This window comes from Gorilla gorilla, chromosome 6 (assembly GCF_029281585.2).
Source record: "Gorilla gorilla gorilla isolate KB3781 chromosome 6, NHGRI_mGorGor1-v2.1_pri, whole genome shotgun sequence".
NCBI lineage: Eukaryota > Metazoa > Chordata > Mammalia > Primates > Hominidae > Gorilla > Gorilla gorilla.
In genome coordinates, this window is record NC_073230.2 from 47,037,162 (window position 1) to 47,054,960 (window position 17,799).

General features: G+C 40.2%; 1 protein-coding gene and 2 pseudogenes across 1 annotated transcript; 2 read left to right on the top strand and 1 right to left on the bottom strand.

Annotated features, from left to right (window-relative positions):
- Position 1: 1 nt before the first annotated feature.
- Positions 2 to 6,502, top strand: YAE1 (YAE1 maturation factor of ABCE1). The gene is made up of 3 exons (XM_031007077.3): positions 2 to 188; positions 4,128 to 4,249; positions 5,898 to 6,502. The coding sequence occupies exons 1-3, from the start codon at positions 60 to 62 to the stop codon at positions 6,325 to 6,327; spliced, it is 681 nt and encodes a 226-aa protein (XP_030862937.2). The 5' UTR covers positions 2 to 59; the 3' UTR covers positions 6,328 to 6,502.
- On the bottom strand, positions 2,777 to 3,814 carry LOC129523839 (thioredoxin-related transmembrane protein 1-like; annotated as a pseudogene).
- LOC115932679 (akirin-1-like) overlaps positions 4,153 to 17,799 on the top strand; it is a 43,967-nt pseudogene continuing 30,320 nt past the window's right edge.

Consider the following 17,799-nt stretch of genomic DNA (forward strand, 5'->3'; position numbering starts at 1 on the left):
CGGACCGGAAGGAGTTGTTGGCGCTTCCGGTGGCCTGCGACCCCGTAATTGCCTCGGTGATGTCGTGGGTTCAAGCAGCCTCCTTGATCCAGGGCCCTGGAGACAAAGGGGACGTGTTTGACGAAGAAGCAGACGAGTCGCTCGTGGCGCAGCGGGAATGGCAGAGTAACATGCAGAGACGAGTCAAAGTAAACGTGGTGTGGACGGCGCGGGGTGCTGGGTTGTGGGAAGAGGCGCGGAGTTGTGAAGAAGCTGGGTCCAGAGTGGCCCCAGCCTGGCCCGGCGCTGCTCTCTTTATCCCTAGGAACCCGGTCCAACCCGCGTCTTGCTAGGATTTCTCGATGGTTACTTGGAAGCGTGTAAAACAACAAGACGCATTCTTTGAGCGCCTACGGGATGCGTTAGAAATTGAGGACCGACCAAAATTAACTATGTGTAGACTTTGAACAGTTTGCAGTTTGTTGAGGATCACAGGGAAAGGAGCTGGAGAGAAACATACACTATACTTATTATGGCTGTCCAAGGACGTGTACGCAGTTTATATGGGTTGCTTGAATGGGTAGGGAGCCTAAAGTTAAGGAGTAGTGTTAATCAAGACATATTGAAAAGATGAACTTAAGCATGCTGTCAGAGGACAATAAGGGAAAGCTAATGTGGAATACTGGTGTCTAGGTAAGGGAATATTAAAGTTGTTTTCTTTTTTATTTGTTAGATGTAACTTTTTCATCTCTAATTTGTCTCACTATTCATTGAAACTAAGCTTAATTTCTGTGTGCAGCCTACAGAACCTATTTCTGGGTGAGGACCAAATAGTGAGGTCCACATCCACTTAATATATTTGCCAACCATTAAATTGCCGCTAAAACTGCAGTTGGGAATCTGCCCTGTTTAATATTTCAGTAGAGTGGTATTTGCTTAGCCCAAAAACCATGTTGTCAATTACAAAAATGCTTTATGTGAGACTGGGGCTACACTAATAAGTATTGAGCATCTTTTAAATGCTGTGGCACCGTGAGAGATGCAGAACGAAATCACTACCCACAGAGCTTTTGCAGGTTAGTTGAATTTAGGTGTTATGCAAAATTTCTGAAACCAGACTTCTCATCATCCTTTTTTTTTTTTAAAAACAATTTCCTCTCTCTGCTTTACCCTGTCTCCTCACCCACCCACACCATTCCAATCAGTTGGCAAGAGCCCAGATGTGTAATTTTCCATATATGTGAAGACATTGCTAACGCTGGGTTTTGTTTTTTGTTTTTTGGGTTTTTTTAATCTTTTGAAGTGATTAGAAAAGTTTATTTTGTGCTTAGGATATTTTTCTAAGGCATCACAGGTTACACATCCAAACTCTTCAATGGCATAATATTTTATATTCTAAAGGAGAGACCTTTAAAGAAAAGTTGTACATTATGCTACTATATGTCTGGTGGATTATCCTATCCACAGAGCCTAGAAAGAAGGGGACATTACAGAAATTGTCTACTACATAATGGTCAGTTGATTCATTGTATTTATGGTTTTCCCCCTTCTTGTAAGGTGAAAACTATGTATGCCCTTTAAGGAGTAAAAATACGCTAAGCGTACCATCCTGTTGATTTCTACCTGTAAGATACCATACAATATTAGCAGTTAGGAAAGAACAGGAAAATATGAAGTTTGTCTCTTAAAATATAAAAATGTGTGGCGAAACCCCATCTCTACTAAAAATACAAAAATTAGCCGGGTATGGTGGCGTGCACCTATAGTCCCAGCTACTTGGGAGGCTGAGGCAGAAGAATCACTTGAATCCGGGAGGCAGAGGTTGCAGTGAGCTGAGGTCATGCCACTGCACTCCAGCCTGGGTGACAGAGCGCGACTCCATCTCAAAAAATAATGATAATAATAAATATATATATATAGTTAATGATTTTGAAACATCAAGCATTACAGACTGTAAAATTAATTAAGAACTTTCTGTATATGAGGCCAAAGATACATTTAAAACATATACAAGAAGATGCTTTTTCCTGAGTAGAATGCAAACTTTGTTTTATATTAAGCTTCTGTGAATTTTCAAAATGTAAAATACCAGGACTTTTCCACATCAGACAAAAATCAGGAATGTTCACCTTCACATCCAAAAAGAAAAATTTTGAAAGACAATTTCAAGTAGTTCAGCAAGAATGATTTAAAATCTGAAATGAATGGCCAAAATTTTAAATTATCAACAGACAATTCAATTTGATGGATCTCTCAGTAAACTTCAGTTTGAAACAACAACAAAAAATGCTGTTTACTAAATCATAAAAGATAATTCCAGGATATTATCCAATTTGAAAAATAAAAAATGTAACCCATAATAAATAAGAAAAATACGAGAGAAAATCAACCTTTATTGGAATCGAGAGAATACCATGGACTTTAACACTTCCTAAATCAGTAGCTTATCCTATATTACCATGTGTAGAAAACTGCAACTAATTAATGTAAGGTAGTTTTTATTAGTTGCATAACTTAAAAATACGAGGAAATTTTGGAATATATCTCTAAAACCACGGAATTGTCACTGAAATATATATTTCTTGAGACAGTGGGCAAAGTTCCCATTTATGGGAAATACTTTCCTTTTTTCACACACATGAAACTGAGAAAAATTATATCAAATGAGAAATATTTTTCTCTAAAATAATCTTAAGTACCCCAATAATGCAATACTGGGGAAATGTAAATTTTCAAAACTCAGATTTGAAACAGGTTATTATTAAACAAATATACATAAATCTTATTGTTTGGCCCGACTTTTCAAAAATTAGAGAACTAGTTAAACCACCATACTGTCCTTAAATCATATTTCAAACTTACATACCTAGTGCTTTTATGTTCTGAATGTAGAGTCTTCAATTTAATGACAATCTAGACTGAACCCTGTAATATACAAGCAAGTCACAGTTCACTTCAAACCAAAAGAAATAATCAGTCTTCTGTTTTTATCAAAATCATGATATTAAGATAACTATACAATTTATCTGTGACCAGTGATGGACCCAGAGAGTGTTGTCTTATGGCATTCTGTGGAAAGTCTTTGTTCCTTCTTTACTTTTGGCTGCTTCTTCTGAAACATCTTCTTTATCCGCCTCTTGTTCTTCCTCCAGTTTTTTTCAAAGGTTGAGCAGATTCTGATAATAATTTTTTTGAAGGGTATGGCTGTGGTCTGTGCCTTTCTGAACCTGCCACAAATATCATACAGAGTCCTAGTAACAGTCCAGAATGCACAGTTGCTAAAGGAAAAACAGCATATGATCTCCACACTGGCAATCCAATGTCTTCAATAAAGTAGTTATGGCAAGTCCTGATCCACGTAGATAGCTGAAAGAGTGCTGACGTACTACTCATCTGAATAGAACCTGAACCAAACCATGATGAAACGGGTTCAATACTCTTCCACTCTTTATCACTTATAAAGTTTATGAAGTCCTTCTTAGTCCTTGGACCCTGAGGATGCCTAAATTCACCATCTTTACAATGATAAATAGTAGGAAGAGCAGTTATTGTAAACTGTCCAGTCAGTCCTGGCTGCTCTGTGACATTACTTTCACAACATTAACCTCAGATCTTCTCCCCATTCAGCAAAACTTTCCCATTCCAGTTAATGGTTTTGACAAGCAGGGCACCACGGAGCATAAAATTGTATCATCCAGCCTCCTTCCAGCAGCTCTCTCCAGTTCTTGTCTGTGATGATGCGTACGTTGCTCTGCCGCCTGTGGGTCCAGGGAGCACCCCCAAGCAACACTACCAGGACTGCCAGCGGAACTGCAAGACTCCTGGAGGGTGCCATGTCTGCCGCTTGCCCACCTCACAGCAAGCGTGGCGGCCCAACACTAGGTTTTTTAAAAACTGTGACTATCAGTGTTTTAAAAATTGCCCGGTAACTCTAGACTTCAAAAGTGGGATAAGTAATGATAAACCAATAATAAACTTAGGAGAAGCATAGTCTGCTTTAGTTATATTGTTATGCCATATTATGGTCAGTAACACAGTAAAGGCCTAATTCATCTGCTTTCTAAATTGGTTCCGTACTTTTCTAGAAAAGCCTACATGTATATACTTAGTGTTAGTTACAGCTGTACTTCTCCATTACTTATTTTTAGGAAGGTTATAGAGATGGAATAGATGCTGGCAAAGCAGTTACTCTTCAACAGGGCTTCAATCAAGGTTATAAGGAAGGTGCAGAAGTCATTTTAAACTATGGACGACTCCGAGGAACATTGAGGTAATTTTTAAAGTCTAAATGCTGAATCATTTTAACCTCAGTGCTACTGGAGGATGTTTCTGTATAAATAAAGTGTTTAAACTGAAATGCTTTTCCTGGTGCTAAATACACTAAAGTGTGTCGCAGATCGTAGAATTATATTGCCTTCAAAAAGTCAAAATCTTTATCAACTCATCTACTTTAATGTGTGAACTACATATTGTCTTTTCATGCAAAGAAATGGTAAGAAGATGTATACTTCTGCTACCTGAACAATTATCTATCTAATTGAAAGGTCTTCAGATTTTGAATAAAACTTTTAGTACTTCCACACAATATGACAGACCTCTAGACTAGAAGTACATGATGAAAATAGTTGGTAATTAAGATAAAATTGATTTAATTTACTTTAGTCCTGAACATTGAATACTTGTCAGGATGCCATTGTAATAATGGCATATATCGGAGCCAAATGGTCAAATGATACACAGAGCCAGGAGCCTAGCAGCCTTGTCCAGTTTGATGCTCTATACCAAGCCTGTCCAACCAGTGGCCTGCATATCACATGTGGCCCAGGACGGCTTTGAATATGGCCCAACACAAATTCATAAACTTTCTTAAAACAATATGAGCATTATGAAATTTTTTTCATGATAGTTTTTCTTTTTTCTTTTTTTTTTTTAAACTCATCAGCTATCATTAGTGTTAATGTATTTTATGTGTGGCCTAAGACAGTTCTTCCAATGTGGCCCAGGAAAGCCAAAAGATTGGACACCCCTGCTTTATACCCTTTACACTGTCCTTGGTAGAGAAAAAAAAAATGCTTCAAAGAATCGCTAATTTTAAAGAAGAGTAGATGATAAAAGTTACCAAAACAAACCGAAAAATTTATTGTATTTGGGATTTTAGAAAATCCAACTATTAGGAACCAGAATTTAGTCTGCTACAGTAGGAAAACAATGTGAATATTCACACCATCAAGTTGATGTTACATAACCTTAGAAAGCTACTGCTGAATCTTTTATATCAATGGATTCTATTTTTAAATACTTTTCATAATAATCATTATTTTATGACATGACTATAATATTAAATCTGTTAGGACTAGAAGAATTTTTACCTTTTTCAAGGAAATTGTTAGTAGTTCAGCAAACAATTTCTACTCTGTGACATAAGCCCAGGAAAGTGAAGTCTCTTGAAAACTTTTTTTCTCTAACCTTCATTCTTGATGGCAAGCAACTATGTGCTTAGAACGATGGTTTTCAACTTTGGTTGCACCTTGAAATCAACTCTGAAACTTTAAAAAAAGATACCCCCGGAGATTCTGATTTAATTGGTGTGGAGTATAATCTGGGCCTTGATAGGGTTCAGAGCTTTTCAGGTGATTCTAATGTGCATCCACGATTGAGAATTGCTAGTTTAGAAGCTGTTTAATATCCTTAAAGAAGAAACTAGTTTTTCTTTCTCGGAGTTGTATTCATCTTCAACAGATATTACATAGTCATAAGAGAAAAATATAAAATCAAGAAAAGCGTATATACAGTTGTGAAAGAGGGGTTATGAATTATAAACAGTTTTATGATTAAGTCCAATTGTTTGTTATTGAAAGATAGTCTTATATTTTTAAGTCCTATTTTGCTATTTAACCCTTGTTTATACTTTTGTTCAGTGCTTTGCTCTCCTGGTGTCACCTTCATAATAATAATTCAACTTTGATCAATAAAATAAACAATCTTCTGGATGCAGTTGGCCAGTGTGAAGAGTATGTGCTCAAACATCTGAAATCAATCACTCCACCATCCCATGTTGTAGATTTATTGGACTCCATTGAGGATATGGACCTTTGTCATGTAGTTCCAGCTGAGAAAAAGATTGATGAAGCTAAAGATGAAAGACTCTGTGAAAATAATGCTGAGTTTAACAAAAACTGTAGCAAGAGCCATAGTGGGATAGATTGTTCATATGTAGAATGTTGTAGAACACAGGAGCATGCACATTCAGAAAACCCAAGCCCCACATGGATTTTGGAACAGACAGCCAGTTTAGTTAAACAGCTGGGCCTATCAGTAGATGTATTACAACACCTCAAACAACTATAAAATTACCTTCCCTTTTCTAATGAAAATAATGTTCAGAACATTTGGTTTCCTAACAATCGAAATTTGTACTGGTTTCTGCATCAAACACCTCAAGTGTAGGGTTACCCTTTATGGAAGTTTGAAATTAACACTATTGTCTTCAAAATTAACACTATTAAATGTAATATAAGCCTTTTTTCTTTGTCACTGGTAATTTTTATGTAGTTTTAAGATATGGTCAGAAATTTCTATTGTCATTGACATTTCCAAACTTGTGGTCAAAATGAAGTGTTTTCAGACTCATTAGCAAAAGTGAACAAGAATTAAACATTTTGTAAGGACCTACCCCTACTTCTACCTCCTGTCACTATTAGGTGGTCAGGACCTTACCAAACCAAAGTTATAAAAATAACTTAATAGTTAACGTAAATATAGACACACAGACAGATATATAAATATAGATATGTAGATATATATTGAAATTAAGAGACTGTGAGAAACTGAAGCAGTGTTTATGCTGTTGATTAAATGGTTAACAGCAAAATACTAAAATGTGTTTTAGTTTTGTGTTAATTAAAAGTAAGGACATTCAGTTTTATGAAAAACATAGAAAATATGTTTTATGCTAAAGTCTAAGGAAAATACCTACTTAGTTTTTCTAAGTAGTAAGGAGTTAGTAATATTGCCTAACAGTGTGCCAGATTATTTTAAACTGCAGTATTTTTCATATTCACATAGGAGTAAAACACTGAAACCACTGACTTCTGTATTACCTTGAGCTGATATTCTTAGTCTAGCATGGACAAAATTAGATTCAAATTTTTACTCCAGGATCTAAACTCAGAATCAGGAGAGGATTTCTCAGCACTTTTATTCACCTGAAACACAAGTGTATATGAGATACCTGACTTCAAAGGCACTGAAATAATTGTCCCTCATTGGTAGCCTTAATTGCTCTTTCACCCCTATTTGTACCTACCATCTAAGCTGAAAGACAGGCATATTGAGATGAAGAATCTGACAAAGTATATCTTTTCAAGAGATTAAAAATGTATACTGTACTATGACCCTCCTCAAAGTTCACAGAAGAACATTAAGAAATTGAAGCAACAGATTTAAAATCAGAAAGCCATATTAAGTTTCAGGATTTATTAAAACCCCCGCTGAAGATAGCAGTGCCATTTGACAGCTGGCTAAAAAAAGCTCTTCGATCTCTCCAGATGTGAAGACTGTTTTTCAGAGATTTACTAGTTTGTCTTGTTAATATATGTTTCCATGTTTACGGACACAGCCAAAATCTCAACTCCACATGGAATATGGGTATTATAAGCAGCCTCTAAAATCTTTTTAATGTTGCTGTGCCGTGCATATACATATGAAATACCTCTAAGGATGCATCTCAAGGCCACCCTAAGTACAAATGTCATGGGTGTGGTAAATCTTGAGATTTTTATCTAGGCTTTTCCTGATAAGATTCCCTGAAGATAACACCCATTGCCACCATTGGCTACATATGGTGTGTTTGTACAGATTTTTATAGAAAATGAAATCAGGAGAATTAGCTAGTTGAGACTATTGGATTGAAAACATCTCTCGAATTTGCTTTGCCTTTTAAAAAGTACAGAAGGGGCCAGGCACAGTGGCTCTCACCTGTAGTCTCAACACTTTGGGAGGTGAAGACAGGAGGATCACTTGAGTCCAAGAGTTCAAGACCAGGCTGGGCAACATAGTGAGACTTTGTCTCTAGTAAAATGAAAAAAATCCGCTGGGCGCAGTGGCTCATGCCTGTAATCCTAACACTCTGGGAGGCCAAAGCAGGTGGATTGCCTGACCTCAGGAGTTCGAGACCAGCCTGGGCAACATGGTGAAACCCCGTCTCTGTTAAAATACAAAAAATGAGCCAGGCATGGTGGTGCATGCCTGTAATCCCAGCTACTGGGGAGGCTGAGGCACAAGGATTGCTTGAGCCTAGGAAGCGGAGGTTGCAGTGAGCCAAGATTGTGCCGCTACTCTCCAGCCTGGGTGACTGAGCAAGACTCTGTCTCCGGGCCGGGCGCGGTGGCTCACGCCTGTAATCCCAGCACTTTGGGAGGCCGAGGTGGGCGGATCACGAGGTCAGGAGATCGAGACCACGGTGAAACCCCATCTCTACTAAAAATACAAAAAATTAGCCGGGCGCAGTGGCGGGCGCCTGTAGTCCCAGCTACTCGGGAGGCTGAGGCAGGAGAATGGCGTGAACCCGGGAGGCGGAGCTTGCAGTGAGCCGAGATTGCACCACTGCACTCCAGCCTGGGCGACAGAGCGAGACTCCGTCTCAAAAAAAAAAAAAAAAAAAAAAAGACTCTGTCTCCAAAAAAAAAAATCCGACAGGCATGATGTTAAGTCCCTGTAGTCTTCGCTACTTGGGAAGCTGAGCTGGGAGGATCACTTGAGTGCAGAAGGTTGAGGCTGCAGTGAGATAAGATCACCCCACTCTACTTCAGCCTGGGTAACAGAGCAATACCCTGTCTCTAAAAACATGAAATACAGAAGTTCCTGGACTGCAGAGGAATGTTAATGGCATGCTGATTCTACCTGTGTTCCATGAACATGAGCCTCTGTACTAGAACCAAGAATGAAGGGAAAGAGCTTACTGGCCTTGGGTCTCTTGCCTTGCCTCATATGTTGTAGGTCTGCCAGGTCTTCTCATGAGAATACCCTGCATGAGCATAAATGAAAAATTGTAAAGCAAGATTGCCCCAGAGCTGGCACAGCCAGAGTTTCAAGGCCCAGAACCCAGACATTAGACTGAGTGGTGTGGCTTCCTTAGAAACAAATTTCATCTAAAATAAGTTAAATATCTGGGTAAAATAAGTAAAATATCTGGGTGCTAATATATCTGAGGTTTTTAAAAAGGGTGATAAGGAAGCCCACAGAACCACACTTTTCTGACATTTTAGTTACTAGAACTGCTGAGGCCACCAAAAATGTGATATGTAAAGGGAGTGGGCAGCTGAATGCACATACCTGCGTCCTTACCTAATATATATCCTTTACACTACTTATTAACTGCTTTGTGGGAAACCAAAATAAAAGCCTTCAGCCAAGTCTAAGTTGTGATTCTACCCTCTTCCAACTAAGGTTAGAGCTTAGTTCTTAGAACTAAGGTTCCAGTCTAAGATACAGGAGACAGAGAGAGAGAGAGAGAGAGAGAGAGTGTGTGTGTGTGTGTGTGTGTGTGTGTGTGTGTGTGTGTGTGTGTGTGTATGTATGTATAGAGAGTGATCCACCAATCAGGCTTCTTGTTCTACAGAAATTCTCAAATCTCTGTCATGAAGATACTTTACCGCAACAGTTGCCTTTCTTGATTTTGCCCCTACATAATGCCTTTTCTGAACAAACATGCTGGAGCACGAGTCTGCCATCACTGTCTCAAATTCTTAATTTCTCATGCACTCTCCACCTTTAAACTACTTTTTGCTAAAGTCACTGATAGCCAGTCACACAACTGTCCATCACTGACTTGTTTTCAGTCCTATCATTTGTCTCCTCTCCATCATTGGACATGAACAATTCACTGCTTATACAATCCCTTCTCCTTGCCTTCTCCAGCAACACTTTTTCTTGTCCGCTCATTACTATTCCCTATCATTTTGCTAACTCTCCCCGACTCTGACTGCCGCTTCGATGTAGGGATTCCCCAGAGTTTCACTGTTGGACCTCTTTGTTTTTATATTCTGACCAGATGATCTCACCTATTAATGTCATCCCTGTTCATCCATAGCTGGAAACATTAAGTCTTCCTCTGCCCTTCCTGTGCCATCATACCCTACTTCTAACTGAGTTGCTTTACATCTTTCAAACAGTTTGAGTCTGGCCTCCTTTCATTCTAATCACCCAGATTTTAATTAATTTATGTACCAGCCTCATCACTAATGTCAGTACCTACAATCTAGCTGTCTTCCTGTCCATTCTGTCTCTTACCAATATTATCTTTCCAAAACAGTTTACTTCCCTGACTTAAAACCTAGATTTATTCCCTTTTGTTTCTGTTTTTGTTTTTCAGGTCTTGGCCCAAACCTGTTGAAGTGTTGGGCCCAAAAGAGTGTTGTCAGTCTTCTTTTCCCACCTGCCTCTTTCCATTCACCATGCACACTACACTTCTTTACAGGCATTACTACAATGCTTTATGGACACACTAGGCTTACTCCCAACTTAGATTTTTACTCATTGCTGACTCTTCTGCCTAGAATACTTTATTCCACGTCCTTTCCCAGCAAATTCCTGTCACCCTCCAATACCAGCTTAAATTTCAGCTTCATCAGGCAGAGGTGATTGCTCTTCCCAATGTTTCCCCTGCATCACTTTGAGTGTCTCTTCACGTTTCTCCAGGAAAATCCCTTACTTAGTGTTATAGTCCCAGCATTCAGCATCACACCCTGTACATAGATGCATAGGTGGTGCTTGAGAGAAAAAAAAATGAATCTACTAGCCAACATGGAAATACAACCAGAACAGAACAGGATTCCAGAATACATCGTGTTACATTCTTTTGTAAATCTTTATGTTTGCTTTTCTTTTTTAAGATGGAGTTTTACTCCTGTTGCCCAAGCTGGAGTGCAATGGCGCAATCTCGGCTCACTACAACCTCCACCTCCTGGGTTCAAGTGATTCTCCTGCTTCAGCCTCCTAAGTAGCTGGGATTACAGGGGCCTGCCACCACACCCAGCTAATTTTTTGTATTTTTAGTAGAGATGGGGTTTCATCATGTTGGCCAGGCTGGTCTCAAACTCCTGACCTCAGGTGATCCACCCGCCTTGGCCTCCGAAAGTGCTGGGATTACAGGCGTGAGCCACCATGCCTGCCTTATGTTTGCCTTTTTAAAAAATGTTTATCTTAATTTTGCATGTTAATAAAAATCCACATATCCAAACTGTGTCATTGAGAGGTGATGAAGTGCTGGCAGCCCTCTCTCACTCTAGGCGCCTCCTTGGCCTCGGCACCCACTCTGGCTGCACTTGAGGAGCCCTTCAGCCCGCTGCTGCGCTGTGGGAGCCCCTCTCTGGGCTGGCCGAGGCCGGAACCGGCTCCCTCCCCTCCCAGGGAGGTGTGGAGTGAGAGTGGCGAGCCAGCGCGAGCTTCTGGTGGGAGGTGGGCTTGGTGGGCCCTGCACTTGGAGCGGCCGGCCAGCAGGGAGGGAGGAGTTTAGCACCCGGGCCAGCAGCTGCAGAGGGTGCACCAGGTCCCCCAGCAGTGCCAGCCTGCCAGCACTGCGCTCAAATTCTCACCAGGCCTCAGCTGCCTCCCCGGTGGGCACGGCTCAGAACCTGCAGCCCGCCATGCCCTAGCCTCACCCCCACTGTGGGCTCCTGTGCAGCCCAAGCCTCCCCAACAAGCACCACCCCCTGCTCTGCTGCACCCGGTCCCACGGACTGCCCAAGGGCTGAGGAGTGCAGGTGCACGGTGCGGGACTGGGAGGCAGCTCTGCCTGCGGCCCAGTGCAGGATCCACGAGGTGAAGCCAGCTGGGCTCGTGAGTCTAGTGGGGACTTGGAGAACCTTTATGTCTAGCTAAGGGATTGTGAATACACCAGTCAGCACTCTGTGTCTAGCTCGAGGTTCGTGAACACACCAATCAGTGCTCTGTGTCTAGCTAATCTGGCGGGGACTTGGAGAACCTTTATGTCTAGCTAAGGGATTGTGAATACACCAGTCAGCACTCTGTGTCTAGCTCGAGGTTTGTGAACACACCAATCAGTGCTGTGTCTAGCTAATCTGGTGGGGACTTGGAGAACTTTTATGTCTAGCTGGAGGATTGTAAATGCACCAATCAGCACTCTGTGTCTAGTTCAAGCAGCACTCTGTGTCTAGCTAATCTGGTAGGGAGTTGGAGAACCTTTATGTCTAGCTAAGGGATTGTAAATACACCAATCAGCACTCTGTCAAAACGGACCAATAAGCTCTCTGTAAAACAGACCGATCAGCTCTCTGTAAAATGGACCAATCAGCAAGATGTGAGTGGGGCCAGATAAGGGAATAAAAGCAGGCTGCCCAAGGGTCTAGTTGCAGGCTGCCCAAGGGTCTAGTTCCACGTTGTGGAAGCTTTGTTCTTTTGCTGTTTGCAATAAATCTTTCTGCTGTTCACTGTTTGGGTTTGTACTGTCTTTATGAGCTGTAACACTCACTGCAACGGGCTGCAGCTTCACTCCTGAGGCCAGCGAGACCACGAACCCATTGGAAGAATGAACAACTCCAGACGCGCTGCCTTATGAGCTGCAACACTCACCGCGAAGGTCTGTAGCTTCACTCCTGAAGCCAGTGAGACCATGAACCCACCAGAAGAAAGAAACTCCGAACACATCTGAATATCAGAAGAACAACCTCCGGACACACCACCTTTAAGAACTGTAACACTCACCGCAAGGGTCTGCAGCTTCATTCTTGAAGTCAGTGAGACCAAGAATCCACCAATTCCGGACACTACATCGTCATACACCAGGCTAAACAGTTACATTAATATAATAGCATTTACCAGTCATTACAAATTTTACAATGAATAAGTTAATATTACAGTATAGAAAAACTTTAAAAAATACAAAATTATGTTTTAGTATAGTTTCCGCTACTAAGAAAGGACAGAAAGAAACTACACAAAGGCAAAAACTAGGTGAAAACAAACCAAGATGTTAGTTTCTAGCAGGATCCCTGGTGCATAGTTCTAATAACAGTAAGGAGCTGGAGGAAAAAGAGAGGGGAAGTAATGGTTAACGCAGGCAGTGTTTACTATATATAGGCACTATATTCTAAAAGCTTTACATATATTAATTTCTTTAATCCTCATAATAGCCCTCTCCTGCAGAGCTGCTTTTATGCCCATCTTAGAGATGAGGAAATCGAGGCACCAAGAAGGCTAAGTAATGTGTCCAGTTCATAGCTACTAAATGGCCCACTTGAGATTTAAACCAAGGCAAGCCTGGTTCCAGAGTGTGTACTCAGGGTGGATGCTTACTAAATAATAACATGGTAGCAGTGACTATGTTTAGTAGGGGGACTGTGAGCTATGTGTTTACTTTGCTGTTAATTTCTATTTTTCTATGAGAGGCCGAGGTGGACAGGTCACTTGAGGTCAGGAGTTCGAGACCAGCCTGGCCAACATGGCAAAAACCCATCTCTACTAAAAATACAAAAATTAGTCTTGTGTGATGGCAGGCACCTGTAATCCCAGCTACTCAAGAGGCTGAGGCAGGAGAATCGCTTGAACCCAGGAGGTGGGGGTGCAGTGAGCTGAGATCACGCCACTGCACTCCAGCCTGGACAACAGAGTGAGACTCTGTCTCAAAAAAAAAAAAAAAAAATCCTGCTTTTCTGCATTTTTCAAGTCTTCCCCAGTCAGCAAGTATTATTTTTATTTTAAAAATGTATGTAATAGCCGAGCTATGTGTCTATAGCTCACACCTACAATCGCAGCACTTTGGGAGGCTGAGTTGGAAGGATCACTTGAGCCCAGGAGTTTGAGACCACACCAGCCTGGGCAACATGGCAAAAGCCTGTCGCTACCAAAATAATAATAGCCAGGCATGGGGGCATGCAACCTGTAGTCCCAGCCTCCTAGGAAGCTGAAGTGGGAGGATCACCTGAGCCCAGGAGCTTGAGGCTGCAGTGAGCTGTGATCGCACCACTGCACTCTAGCCTAGGCAACAGAGTGAGACCCTGTGTCTAAAAAAACAAAAAAAGTATAATAACCAACAGTTATAAGGAACGAAAAATTTACCAGATTTGTTTGCTATACATGTAGAAAAAGGGATGGTCCCTGCCTACTGGGAGGGGAGAATATTATGTAGAAAGTGGTTTAGCACATATACTAAAGGAGAAACTAAATTCTCCTCAGACTTCTTAGACTTTCTATCCTCCAAACGGGAAGATAGTTTATGTCACTCATTTTGTGATGATGTGTCTAGCTTTTACATATTCCTATTCAACTGAAAGGAAGGGTGTTAGCTCACCACTCACATATGTGCATACTGCTGCAGATCTGCCAAAAAGAGCCAAGAGTCCTCAGTGTGTAACACTCCGTTTTCTTGCCCTATAAATAGTCTGCTCTTTCCAAAAAGAAGATCAAAGTACTAATCAGAACTACCTACAGATTGAGTTCTGCGGAAGCTGAATCCTGGTGCTTTCATGCATGTGTATGCAACTCACCACGGAGAGAGAGAGACCTTGGACCTTTGGATCCTCTTTCTTTCAAAGAAGCTGTTGAGTTAGTTCAAGGCCACTAGGTGGTGCTCGTGCACCCTGATAAGTTAGCATGTGTTTCATTCCTTGGTAATGTGCCCTTTGCTTAGACCTCATGGTCACAAGTACAAGAAGCTAGTGATTATCCCTAAAGTTATACCAGACAGATTGAGCCATTTGTGAAATTGGGTGGATGAGGAGGGCTTTTGGGGTATGTCGACAAATAAGAAATTAGGATCCTCCTGTTCTTGTTTAAATTCTAGGCTGAGAATTTTTCTAAATCAAAATAACTGATCATAAGAAAACCTGTTCAAAAGAAAAAAGCACCTTTTTTCCAAAGCTCTGAGGCCTAAAAGTAAACACCTAGAACCCAAACCATGCAGCCTTCAATCAGAAGCGATGTAAAATTCTAACCTCACCTGCAGGAAGCATCTCTACTTGCCAAGCAGGACTGCACCTAAACTGTTTCAAACACTTGCAGTTCATCTCTTGATCTCACTCTCTCTTATTCTCTCACACACACAAACACAACTTTTCAGGATGTAAACATAGGGAGAGACAACAACTTTGTTAACCTACCCAAATATATCACAACTCTTCTCTTTTTAGTCAACAAATCGACAACCAACTAGGTTTTCCTCTCATCAAATACAACTCTAGAATAGTTAAGCCTGTTTCCTTATTAATGACAGTCATTGTTACCTATGTAACATGGCTTTGTTATTTATAAAAGAAGTATATGGTTCTAGATAGATTTTTAAACACAAAACAAATGAGTTGTCAAATTGCTTGTAATAATGAAATATGAGAGATTTGACAATAGTATAATGATAGCTTTTGCCAATAAAGCAAAATGACTGAAATTGGGGTATAATGTAAATAACCTGAAAATAAAATATCTTCTTTTTCTTATTTGGAGGCATTGCAAAACACCTTTATTCCAAAATCAGATTCTGAAATAACCAAAAACTCTCTAACTTGTAATTAAAAATTATACCATGGAACAGCAAATTATTATTAACAACTAACCACCCTGGCACGGTGGCTCATGCCTATAATCCCAGCACTTTGGGAAGCTGAGACAGGTGGATCACTTGAACCCAAGAGTTCAAGACCAGCCTGGGAAACATAGGGAGACCCCATCTCTACAAAAAATACAAAATCAACCGGGCATGGTAGTGCACACCTGTGGTCCCAACTACTTGGGAAGGCTGAGGCAGAAGGATGGCTTAAGCCCAGGAGTTCAAGGCTGCAGTGAGCCGTGATCCTGCCACTGCACTTCAGCCTGGGTAACAGAGTGAGACCCAGTCTCAAAAAAAATAAAATAAAAAACAAGAAAATAACCATAAAAATAGCTTTTTAAAAAGTAAAAGTTAATTTTTTTTTTTTTTAAGAGATGGAGTCTCACTCTGTCACTAAGGTTGGAGTGCAGTGGTACAATTACAGCTCATGGCAGCCTCAATCTCCTGGGCTCAAGCAATCCTCCTGCCTCAGCCTCCCAAGTAGCTGGGACTACAGGCACTACACCAGCTTCTGAGAACTGTGTCTGTAGGTAGTTCTGATTAGTACTTTGGTGATATTTTTCTGGAAAGATCAGACTATTGATAGGACTATGCCATGCCGGGCTAATTTTGTTGTTGTCATTTTTGTTGTTGTTGTTGTTGAGATAGGGCCTCACTATGTTGCCTGGGCTAGTCTAGAACTCCTGGGCTCAAGTGATCCTCCTCCCTCGGCCTCCCAAAGTGCTTGAATTCTAGGCATAAGCCACCATGCCCAGCCAAAAAAAAAATTAATTAAAAATAGTTATTTTAACTAACCATATAATTTTAACATATCAGCTGTTTAGAAATGACTGCAATAGAATTGAATGTAGAAGGAAAACTCATTTAATTCATTTGTAGAAGCCAATTAAAAGTATTTTCATTTAAAATCACATTGTTTTGTCATTCAAGCTGCCAAACGATATATTATTAGTCTGTGATTTTTATCTTATAGGCCAATATGAGGTCTGTATGATGTCTGAAATCTGTCACAATGTTCACTTATGACCCACCCCATTTGTCAGCTTAGAGAGAGTTTTTATTTCTGTCAGTGTGCTGGAACAAAGGATGGCCTTCATGAAAGGTAGCAGAAGCACTGAGGTCAGAGATGGGATTTCACTCAGCTACTCATCAGAGACCTTGCCTCTTTAGTGTGAACATGATACTTCTGACCTCATCACAGGTTGCTTTTGTCTCCAAGGAAGTAACCAGGGACAACTTGAGAAAGTCAGGCAAAGTAAGTTGCCATTGACAGATGGTGTTCAGCTGATAGAAAGAATGAATGGAGAAGCTGACAGAGAAAGATGCCGAAGATTGGTATAGCTTTCCATTTGGTATAGCAGAAGATGTATCAAATCAAAGCCATTTATATACATTTACCTAAAAATCCCACTTCTAGGAATTTAGTTAAGGGAATTATAAAGGTGATTTTAAAAACTTGCAGCGCAAAGCTATTGGTTGCTGCATTCAATCTAGAGTAGAGAAAAATTAGAATAACCCAAATGATCAACAATTTTAAAAATTGAGTAAATTATTATAACATCCACTGAAAGAAATGTTATGCACCCATTAAAAGTTATCATTATGAGAACTATAGAAACAAGGAATATGTTATATTTTTAAGTGAAAGTCATATAAAATGTATACATGTGGACATATTATACAAAAATGTATATTTTGCAGATAAAACTCTGGGAGTGCCTGCTCTTAACAAAATAAAGTTCTTTATTGCATTTGTCACAATATTGCTTCTGTTTTAAAAGAGAAAGACCAGTTTACAAAACAGGGGCAACTCTTAGCCCAATTGAGTTATTTTTCATTAACTCCAGGGGAAAATCAAAATCATACTCATAAGTCACTTCTCCACAATATCCAATAAGATACTCAGGCAGGACCTCAGAAAATTCTATGAGAAGTGACTGATCTTTAACTCAACGTAGATTTGAAATAGAATATGATATTTACAGAATTTATTTGGTTCTCCACATTGATTTGATTGTGGCAATAACTTTGGCCTTGTTTGCCATTATTTTGTACATGTTAATAACAGTGTGCCTATAAGCCATGTATTTCCCAGGAGATTTGAGCCTCCTACTTTCCAAATGTGTAAGATCTATAAAATGGAGGTAATGGTAGTGACATCATTGTTTCTGTGGGGATTACGTGCAATTATGTATGTAAAGCCCTTGTTTGGTGATTGCTTTGAAGCACAGCTTCATCGTTTACAGGTCAGTTCACTTTCC